We start from the raw sequence: 11,894 nt of genomic DNA, 5'->3' as shown, positions 1-11,894 counted from the left end.
AATAGGAAATGTAATATTTTTAACATTAATGCGATGTATGGTTATTAGTGTTAGGGGTGAGAAAAATTCAAGTCGATTCGAAAAACTCGATAAAAAATTTAAATTTTGAATTAAATAGTTTGAGTAATTTGAGTTAATCAAGTTATTCAGATCAACTTGAATAAAAAAATAATTTTTTTGATTTAACTCAAATATGAATTACAATTCGAGTTATCCGAAAATCTGAATAAGAAAAGGCAAACCTACGTTGTTTTGATAAATATTTACCTTTTATAAAGTTGAAAGTTAAAACCATTAAGTTAAAAAACAAAATTATGTCGTTTACTCATTAAGTTAAAAGGCAAAACCATTATATTGTTTATGTAGTTAAATAATCTTATATTTCGTCTACTAGTTAAATTATTAGTCCATGTAAAATGCACCATTGAGTATAAATAATAGGATTTGTTAACTCAACTCGACTTAACTCGAAATTTTTTGACTTGATTCGAAAAAATTCAAATTGAGTTCGGTTGCTAAAATAAGATTTGTTAACTCGACTAACTCAAAAAAAATTTTACTTAATTCGACTTGGGTTCGATTGAATACTCACCACTAATTAGTGTAATAAGATAAGGAAAATGATAATTTAATAGATATGTGTTGAAGTCGTTAGACTTAAAATAAATAATAATTAAAATAAAATTAAACTTAAAATTAGAATAATAAGTAAAAAGTTTTATAAAAAATAATACATTTTAAAAATAAATCACAATTTTTTTTTTGTCATTATAAAAAATAGATCATGAGAATGTCTGAAAATGAGAGATGGTGAAAAAATAAAATCACATAAAATGATAATAAAAAGTATTGTATTTAAAGGTTTATAAAAAGAAATTGTTAAAAGCATCTAAAAATCAAATTTGTTTTAGAATCATATCTAGTAGTGGGTGTCTAAATATGTTATTAAAATGATATGTAAGAGCCATGTGAAGAGAGAGAAAATAGAATACCAATTTGGTATCCTTTTAGTTGAATCTTCTTTGGAGTCAAAATCCCCTCACTTTCTCAAGGCCGTGATTGGCGCACACGTAATTTTAATTTCTTTCTTTCTTTCTTTTTTAAATAACATTTCCTTCACTTAATCCTACTATTTTAATTTAAAAATTTCATTCTAATCATTTAAATCACATGTATTTTTTTTTATCAAAAATTTATCAATGTAGCTGCAACATAAAATAAATATGCTAAATTGATAAATTTTGATAGAAACTACAAATAGCACAATAATTGTACTAGAATTTTTAAATCGGAAAAGTAAGAGGGTTGAATTTTTAACTTTTAAGAGTTAATTGCACTAAACTATTAACTTCATTCTAAATTGGTCCCTAAACTTCAAAATGTTCTAATTACATTCCCAAACTATTCATAATGTCCCACCATTATTGAAATAGTTAATTTAATCTTTCAATGACACATAAATTATTATGTGAAATAATTTAAAATGAAAATTTTAAAGAAAAGTAAAATGTTATTATTGTGTAACTTTTACAATTAAAAACTAAAAATAAAGTAAAACTGAACAAGAAGAGAGTGAACGGTTGTTTCTGTAGAAGTTTCAAAAATCCCAACACCAAGATCTTTACAACATCCATTTTTACAATATTTATTTTCTTAAAAATTTTCATTTTAAGTTATATCACATAAAATCTTACACCTCATTTAATAGTCAAATTAACGATTTTAATAGTTTGAGGATGTAATTAAAATGTTTTAAAGTTTGATGAACAATTTAGAATGAGTCATAGTTTGAGGATGTTTGGAGCAAGTATAATAAATTTTAAAGTATAAGGACTAAATCTAAAATTCTATAAAAGTACAGGGACTAATAGCATATTTTAAGCCAATATTTATTAATGTGGTTAATTAAAAAACACATCATTTAATGCCGCAAATTCAGCAGGAAACTGTGTGACATTCTGCTCCCTTCTCCAACCGTACGCCCGTAATATCTGACGTGGCATTATCCAACAGTTAAAATAGTAAAATTAAACTTATTTAACCCCGGTGAAAATGGAGTGCGGAAGAGAGACAGTTAGTGGCGGTTAGGTGACTTAGGTTATTTGGTTAAAGTAAACCTACCCAGAAAATTCCAACGTTTAATATTTTGGGTATATAATCGGCGTCGTTTTGGTCTTTCTGTTTTGGTGTTCACTTTTTTTTTTTTTTTTTGCTCGTGGCTCTATAAAAGCCGTTTGCTTGGAGCTTGTACTCTGACTCTCCCTGCTTCACCATCTCCTTCTTTCCTTGGATCTCTCTGTCTCTCTCTCAATTTTTCCTCTGTTTGGATAGAGAGAAAGCTTTTAAGTACCGAAGAAGCGGAGAAAACTGCAATGGCGGTTTCCAAGAAATGGTTTTTAGCTTCTTTAGCTGTTCTGTTTTTGTTTCTTGTTGGAGCAATGGCCACTGTACAGACCAACAACGATTCCAGGTCTTTCTCTTTCTTCAACTCAGTTTTCAAGCTTTCTCAGTTTTATTTTAGTAAAAGAAAGACACAGAGAGTCTCCATTGTTTGTTTTCTCTCGGGTTTTCGAATTTGCCTTGCAAAATTGTTGCCTACATACATTATGTCATTTTATGGTGAATTAGAATACAAAAACTATACAGAATTTTCATTGTTTAGATCTTGAAAAATAGTCTCATTCTCAGAAAGAAAAAATAATTTTTCCTTTCTAACGGATCCATTAATATTCCCTCTTCAAAAACTTCACTTAATACGTTGAAAATGAGATTTCAGTGTCCTCTTTTTTTTTCTTCAAAAAAATGCTAACTGAAAATGGAGCATCACTGCAAAATACTAGAAAATTTCAATTTTCATTTATATTATGTTTATATATTTTTACAGCACTGTGGAGATAGAGAAGCTGCAGAACTCAAAAAACTCAACAATGGCAACTAGGTAATGTAGAGCTTAAAACTAGCCTTTTTTTGTATTTATTTTCGTTTTCTTTTTCCAATTCTGATCATCTCAGCCGTTATGTTTAATCTCCGTTTAACCATGAAATAACGATCCCATCCGTTGAGATCCAGATCCTTAGATCTCAACCATTTACTCCGTTACACAATTCAATTCCCGTATGTAGAAAAAGAAAAAGATGGTATAATGAGGAAGGGCATTTTATAAATTCCCGTCGAGGGGTCCACACGGGGTTTCTGTTTCTTCCCCCTTGAAAAACACTTTTGTAACGGTTTTGGAGTACTGTTGGTGGACGACACAGTGAATCCGCTTTAAGCAGTGTGTTTCATAGAATTATTAGTCACCGACGAGAATAAGAAAATTAAAATGAAATATTTAGAATTAATTTTATTTAATTGGAATTTGGGTTGGTGTGATTGGGATTTCAGGTCAGAAGAGGTTAAGGCCTTGAATGAACATGCTGTGGCTGATCCAGAGGCCGTAGCAGCCGAGGTTAAGACCATCATTGACATGTGAGTCTCTATAAACATTTCTTTTGAATTGCTAAATATGTAAATAGAGAATGTAAAAGTTGAAGCAGAAAGATTCCCTTTTTTTGCCAAATTTTCATTTATCATTAACCATAAATCAAATGGATTACAATCTTATATGTTGATGTTGTTTGTTTACTCCCGACTCCACCATTATAGTCAGATCCGTGTCTAACGGGCACGACCCTTTTTAATATTTCTTGCATCACATGACCGTATCATTGTCTTTCCAATCGTACCTCGAAGTACAAATTTTTTATTCAAAGCAATTAAACGCTTTATCAACCTTACTATAATTACAGTTTTATTGCATCACATGACTAATTCTCACTTCTTCATGCACAACCACTCTTTTATTTACCTCATTATTGATTTAAAAGTTGTAATATGAAGGAAGCAGGGTAAATGGTAAGTTGGAGGATTTTTTATTGTTCTTATTCTTGGTGATTGCTGCACACTGGACCAGCTAAATAAGATAAACAAACAAGACTCTTTTGTCTCTTTTCGTTAAAAATGAAAAGAAACAGCATGTCCTAGCCGTTATACCTGGAGTGAATGACCTTAATGTCCTTTCGAAATAACAAAATTCTACATCATGTTTTGTCTGCTTATGCCATCTTTACAAATTGGGATTAATTTAACTCCCACCGACAATAATTTACAAGCCCATCTAGTAGTAAAATCAAAGATGCTAATAATTTTGGTTACTAAGCTGGAATATTTAGACCATATGACAAAAGTCTGCGTAGTAAAATTTAATAAACTGAATGAAAAAAATGGTAGGAATATTCGAAATGCGACGGAAAGGAGGAAGTTGGGGTTCTTCTCGTGCGGAACTGGTAATCCCATTGATGATTGCTGGCGTTGTGACCCCAACTGGCAGAAGAACCGGAAGAGACTTGCTGACTGTGGCATTGGTTTTGGAAGGAATGCAATTGGGGGGCGTGATGGACGCTTCTACGTTGTCACTGACTCTAATGATGATGACCCTGTTAACCCCAAACCTGGGACCTTGCGCCATGCTGTGATCCAGGAACAACCACTTTGGATTGTGTTCAAGAGGGACATGGTTATTAAGTTGAAGCAGGAGTTGCTGGTCAACAGCTTTAAGACCATTGATGGTCGTGGGTGAATGTCCATATTGCTAATGGGGCATGTATCACAATTCAATACGTTACCAATGTCATTGTTCATGGTCTTCATATTCATGACTGTAAGCCCACTGGCAATGCCATGGTTAGAAGCTCACCCACTCACTTCGGGTGGAGGACAATGGCTGATGGTGATGCAATCTCCATCTTTGGGTCAAGCCACGTTTGGGTTGATCACAATTCTCTTTCTAATTGTGCTGATGGTCTTGTTGATGCTGTCATGGGGTCAACTGCCATTACCATCTCCAACAATCACCTCACCCACCACAATGAGGTAATTTTGATGCATGTATTTCTCTTGTACCTCACTTTTTTATCTGTAGCATCCTTATTAACGCTCAAGCTCAACTGCAGGTGATGTTGCTGGGTCACAGTGACTCTTACACAAGGGACAAGCAGATGCAAGTGACCATTGCCTACAACCATTTCGGAGAGGGACTTATCCAGAGAATGCCAAGGTGTAGGCATGGGTATTTCCATGTGGTAAACAATGACTACACTCATTGGGAAATGTATGCTATTGGGGGAAGTGCAAATCCTACCATAAACAGCCAGGGTAACAGATACGCAGCTCCAAGAAACCCGTTTGCAAAGGAGGTATTGTCTTGTGTCATATTTGCTGAATATGTTATGTTTACAATCATCATATCAGATAATATGATTGATTGGTTGGTTTGAGCAGGTGACCAAGAGAGTGGACACAGCTGAAAGCCACTGGAAGAGCTGGAACTGGAGGTCGGAAGGAGATTTGCTGCTGAATGGTGCATATTTCACTCCATCTGGAGCCGGAGCCTCAGCAAGCTATGCCAGGGCCTCAAGCTTGGGAGCCAAGTCCTCCTCCATGGTTGGATCCATGACTTCCAATGCTGGAGCTCTACCCTGCCGAAGAGGCAGGCAATGCTAGATAGTATATCCCCCACCCAATCAATTAAAATGGTTGAAAAGCCAGCCATTTACTAGCTCTTTCCCATCATTCAAAAAGCACTACCAATCAAATATCCATATTCTCTGTAGTCTATCCTCCCCATCTACCAGCATCATCGCATATTCTGATTTTAAGTGTAAATTTATTCATTTTTACACATTGTCATTATTTTGTCCTACCCACTCTACTCATTTTGTTTGTCAATCTGTGCAACCTGCTTCAACTCTAGTGAACTAAAAAATCCATCTTAAGAGCAGGTACGCAAGCGTTGTCCTTGGTTCCCTTTTCCTTTTTTGCCCCCTTTGAAGTTTTCTGGTCTTCCTCAGCCTCCCATCCGCGTCAATCTTGGTCACTACCTACACTTTGGTCTTGTGGGTTTATAGGACTTTTACTGATTTGGTGAACTTTATTTTATTTGTGTCTAGTCATACAAGCAATAGTATGAGCGTCAGAGTTTGGAGTTATTGAAAGACTTTGTTACAGAGATGATGTATAGTCAATAGCAGTGATGTTTACCTTTTACTTTTCTTCGCTTTTTCTTTCTTAATGGAAGCGATCTTTTATACTTTTATTATATGTATGGGTATCCTCTTTCTTTCTTTCTTTCTTTCTTTTCTTTTTCACTTTATGGTTTTGCAATTGTGGTAATTTCCGTTATCAGTATGCCCCTTGTTGTGACGTTGTTCCTCTGCCATCGCCAGCATTAGTGATTCTTTCATGTACTTTGCTGTCACCCACATTACCAAAAGTCATCAATTACTAATATCATGACAGCTTTTGGTCTTTTTATCAAAATGATGCAATTGCTTTAAATGGGTTCAACGACTTTACTGGTTTTCAATTCTAAATCATCACTCCTTCGGAAACCAATAAGTTAATGTTGATATGTAACATAATTCATAGGGATAGCAATTGTTTCTAATTTGTTGATTGGGAAAGGAGGGTGATTCTCCAAAAGCTTTGCAAAACCAAAAGAGAATTTTAAATTAAATGAAGATCGTGCCTGTTAAGCTTCATCACTAAGTTGCTAATATCATACTAAACGGATGATGGTCTGAGTCTGAGGCAGAGAAATGGAAATTATGACAACTGCATTTGCTTGGGCTTGGCCATAAAATAGAATGGAATGCTACCATCTCTCTTTCTATCCCCAACTTGGCAGCTCAATGGATAAAAATAAAATATCACTAATATTATATAAATTAATGCAATCCATAAATTAATTTATAGAGTATAAACCAAGTCATATTAACACTCAATAAGCAAATAAATTTAAACTTTAAATATATAAAATTTTCATGAACCTAAGATATGATAAAAGCAACCCTCAAGCAAATAGCACACAAGTGAGCATGTGCAAAGCAGATGTAAGTGCTACCTCTTGAGGGTATAAATAATTATATAATACTAAGATGATTTTTAAAAATATTAAATATATTTATCTATTTATAAACTCAGTGTAATAGATTCAAATATCTTTTTTAGATAGAAATATGAAGTTTAGGGCAGTGAAGAAGGTGAGACGAAGAGATGAGGATCCCCTTGATGGTGGTGGAGGGAGAGTCGGCCGAGCCTATGTTTTCTAAATATTCTTCCTTTAAAGATGCAGTGACAAATTTGGATAGCATGAGTCATTTTTCGGAGAATGACTGGGAAGAAGAATACTTTGATTTAGATGATAGAGACTTATTAAGGAAGATGGTTGATGGTATGCCAACACTTGACTTCTCGGAAAGACTTTATTCTCTTATCGAGAAGAGTATGTCTAGCACGATTGTATTGAAGCTATTAGGGAAGAGGATAGGGGTTAACACTTTATGGAGCAAGGTGTGATCGTTGTGGAAACCAATTAAGCGTTTCCAGCTTATGGATATAGAGAATGATTATTTTCTTGCAAAATTTGAATAACATGTAGATTATTGTAATGTCCTATCCGATGGGACCTGGGTGATCTACAGGCAGTATCTTACAGTCCAACCATGGACAACCCAATTCTCCTTACTGCAGGAGTTTCCTGAGAATGTTGTTACATGGATTCATGTTCTTAGTCTGTTAGGGGTGTTTTACAAGAGAAGTGTTTTGCGAGCTATTGGAGAGCTAGTAGGAAAAGTTTTCAAGATAGTTTTGCAAACTGATAAAAGGGTTCGGGGACAATTTGCAAAGTTTGGAATACAGTTAAATTACGTAAACCTCTTATTTCCAGGGTCCAAGTAGCCAACAGAATTCATAGAGTTAAGTATGAGTCTCTTCCTATGATTTGTTTTAGCTGCAGCACTTATGGTCACATGAGGGAAAACTGTGCTAAAGTTCATAATGCAGAAAGCATGGAGGAGGAATCGGACATGGCTAATGAGAATCTTGTAAGGATGAAGCAACAACTAGAAATCTCGACTCAAGTGAGAGTTGAAAAGGAGGAGTATGGTGAATGAATGATTGTGGATCGTCAGAATTGTTGACAAAGTTGGAAGATTGAGGGTGGTTCAGAGAATGGATTAAGAAAGATCTCTTTTAGATCTTAGTTTAATACTCTTGTTGAAATTGAGGCAATTAGAAATGAAACTAGAGAAATTGGTGGTGAAATATTTAATTTTGGAAGCAAAGGAATCAAGAAACTAGATCAACTAAAGATATTATGAGAGGAAATCAAGGGAGTGGCTCTAGAAGTAGGAGAAAATGAATGAATAGTGAATAGCTAACTGGGGGACTTGGGCTTAAAATCAATAGAGGCAAGGGCATCAAGAAATGGAATGTTGATGTCAAGGCTTTTAGCTCTAGGCAGGCCATTAGTGGGCCTCAGAATGAAGTAGACTTAAGGAATAAGGGCGCAGGGGTTATAATAGGTGGGTCAGGTAAGGATAATGGATCTAAGAACAATCAAGCTATTTTGGATAAGAGTAAACATATATCTATTACTCTTTTGGAGAATAAAAATCCAAATGTGTTTGCAAGGAATTTTCACAAATCGGGAAATGCTTCACTTATTAAAAATCTTATTTTTCCTTCTATAATTTCTTTTGTTCTAAAAAATCCTTCATGTTCTAATGGTCGAGTCTTCGATATCGGGGAGAGGGGAATGTTGTGTACTCTTCAAATGAAATGATTCCAATCCAAGAGGCAATTTAGAGGATGGTGGATCAATTAGAGATGGATTGGAATGCAGTTAAAATAGGTCGCAGAGTAGTTGCTTGTGAAACTATGGGTTTGGCATATCAATGTCTGACTTTGAAAGGGCATGAAATGCTGGGTCAAGAGGGTGAAGATGCGGTAGCACTCATGGACGAAAATACAGAAGAGTAATAGGTTCATAAGTCTTAGACCTTGTGTTATTTGTCTTATGACGTCGACTTTTTTAGTGTGGAATTGTCAAGGTGTTGGTCACCTGAACTTTGGTAAAATTGTGAAAGAATATTTGCGTGAAGTTAATCCAAAAGTTCTTGTTTTAGTGAAAACTAAGATTAATGGCTTGAAAGCTGACAAAGCTATTAGGAGTATTGGAATTCCATTTTCCCTTAGGGTGGAATCAATAGGCTTTTCTAGTGGGATTTGGGTTCTATAGAAAGAGAAAGTTCGTGTAAGAGTGTTGGTAATAAAAAATAGTTTGTTCATATGAAAATTGCGGTTGATGACAAATCCGATTGGGTTTTGATAACAAATCCAATTGGGTTTACTTTATCATTGTTTATGGTAGCCCTTATAAATTGTTAAGGAGAGATATTTGGGATGGTTTAGGAGGCATTGTGTAGAATATTGAGGAGCCTTGGCTAGTCGTTAGGGATTTCAACGCTTTGCTTAGTGAAGAGGAGAAAAATGGTGGATCAAGAAGGTTCGTTGTTGGGTGCCAGTGTTTTCAGCGGATGTGTTTTGACAGTGAGTTGAAAGATTTGGGTTGTAAAGGTCTGAATTTTACGTGAAATCGTGAGAAGGTTTTTGAACTTCTCGACAAGGCCTTATGTAATGCTTAGTGGGATTTGAAGTATCTAAATACTATGGTTGTCACATCCCGAAAATCGAGCTAGTAGAATAGGGATAGTACATTGAGAATTAGTGAATTGAAAATCGTAATTAAGTTAGAACATTAAAACAATTAGAAATTAATTACATAATATAATAACCCGTTTTTAGTGGTGTCAGAAACAGTGGTTTCGGGACCACAATTCCAACGAGTGACTTATTATTTTAGCATTTATTTAATTTTTACAAGAATATATTAAGGTCGTATCAAAATTTTGTTAAGAAATTTTGATGTTTAAATGGTTAATTAGGTAAAAAGGACTAAATCGTAAAAGGTGTAAAAGTTGAATTCTTTTAGTTAAAAGGAATAAATGGCTATAGAAATGAAAGTAAATGGACTTGAATGGTAATTATACCATTTAATGAGTTAGTGGATAGTTATGGATAAGGTTTTATTGAAATTTTGATTAGTAATAAGGGTAAAATAGTAATTTGGTAAATAAAAGAAAAAGATATCATCTTCCCCATTTCTTCTTTTCTTTGCCCGATTACATCATTAAAGGGAGAGAGCCTCGATTTTGAATTATTCATTGCATAGTATGTTTTTGTGCCCCGCTTTTATTGATTTTTATGTTTTTGAGCTTATTTTAGCTTAATCTAGTTAGCCCAGGGGTTAATTCGTAAAAATGTTAAAGGTTGAGGGACTTTCCATGGATGCTTTTGAATGTGTTTTGATGTTAGTTGATGGATTATTTATCTTTGTTGTAAAATAACCATGTTTTGTTAAGTGATTTTTGATGAATTTTAGAAATAGGGATTAAATTATTAAAAGTATAAATCCATGGGTTTTGTTGTAAAATGTTGGTAATAATGGGTTTTTTCAGGGTCTCTTGTAACATTGGTTGAGTTGGATTTAGGCTAAAATGAGTTATATTTAAGTTGTGAGCTTAAGGACTAAATTGTGAAAAGTCAAAGTATTAGGGGTAATTTTGTAATGTTGCATAAATATGAACTATAGACTAAATTTAATACTATAAGTACTTAATTGAATGAAATTATTTATTTGGATCAAGATAAACCACATTCGGACTTAAATCAAGAAAAAGCGAAAGCTTCGGATTAGTTCTACTTTACTATTACGACCCTAGTTATCGAGGTAAGTTCGTATGAATTATGATCATTTTAATGTTAGCTAAATTAATTATTTGCTATGTTGTTTTAATGTAAAAATATATATAAATGTATCCATGTTATGATAAATTGACAGTTAGCAAGTCCCAGTTGAACCTTAAGAATTCTTAAGATACAAATAACATGTCATTAGGGATTTCATGTTTCGAGTGTTGGTCTTGAATGTCTTATCGATGGCTGAGGTCTTGCATTTGTTGCGGATTCTCCACAGCTCATGTGAGCAGTATCGTGTAGCTTACATTCTAACCCATAGCTCGTGTGAGCATTGATGTAAAAAAAATGTTACGATTATATGGAAAGGCACACTATGTGTGAGCATTCCAGAGTATCTGATGTAATTCTAGATGGTTCAAAGGGTAAGAAAAGGAATAGAATGGTAAGTAAATTAATGGAATGGTTCATGATCTTATGAAAAGGTTGATGAATATGTATTGTATCTTATGAAATCTATTTATGTTACAAATGAACTTATATGTGAGGTTGATGAACCTACTAACTTGTGAGTTTGATGATGTGGTATAGGCTTATACTAAGCTTATGGTATTAGTAATGATTTATGCCTAAACTATGAATTGTATTAATGAAATGGTAAGTTATGTTTAAAGTTTATATGAGCTTACTAAACACTTGTTTCTTTCGTAGTTACTTTCCTTTGTTTTATAGATTATCGAAAGCTTGATTGGTTAGAAACTCATCAGAGACTTATCACACTATCCAACAATCATTTCGGTAGATTTTGTGTATTTTGTCCAAGGTTAATAATGGGATGTATAGGATCTTTGTAATGCATGTGTTGGTATGTTTAAGCTTTTGAGGTTAGTTGGTTTGGTGCACTTTAATGCCTTACCAAGTTATGTCATATTGGTCACTTTTAAGTTCTTGTAAATAAGGTTCTTTTGGTATGTTTTGATGGCTTGCAAATGGTCATGTATGGCAGTTAAGTGAACTAGGTTGTGTGTTTCAAATATGGTCAAATTGCTTTGATTTGATTCTTAATGTTTGATACAATTATAGTGCCTTTGAATGGCTTATTGGTTAGGTGGCTTAGGATGTCTGAAATGATATATTTATGTGTGTTTGAATGATGTTTGAACCCCTTGAATGTGTGCCCAAATGGTTTGAATGATTAGGTATGAGTTGGACTTGTAATGGCTTGATTTTAGCTAAATTTTGGGTTCACACGACCCGGG

General features: G+C 34.0%; 1 protein-coding gene across 1 annotated transcript; it reads left to right on the top strand.

The window, feature by feature from the left end:
- Window positions 1-2,191: 2,191 nt before the first annotated feature.
- On the top strand, window positions 2,192-6,136 carry LOC121207546 (probable pectate lyase 1). Its single transcript, XM_041077853.1, is given in 7 exon segments — window positions 2,192-2,470; window positions 2,885-2,938; window positions 3,385-3,468; window positions 4,270-4,613; window positions 4,616-4,911; window positions 4,992-5,234; window positions 5,320-6,136. Coding segments are annotated over 7 exon segments (1,341 nt in total). The 5' UTR covers window positions 2,192-2,372; the 3' UTR covers window positions 5,542-6,136.
- The last annotated feature ends 5,758 nt before the right edge of the window (window positions 6,137-11,894 follow it).

The sequence above is a fragment of the Gossypium hirsutum genome, chromosome A10 (assembly GCF_007990345.1).
Source record: "Gossypium hirsutum isolate 1008001.06 chromosome A10, Gossypium_hirsutum_v2.1, whole genome shotgun sequence".
Classification (NCBI taxonomy): Eukaryota; Viridiplantae; Streptophyta; class Magnoliopsida; order Malvales; family Malvaceae; genus Gossypium; species Gossypium hirsutum.
This window is presented reverse-complemented; position numbering and strand designations above follow the sequence as displayed.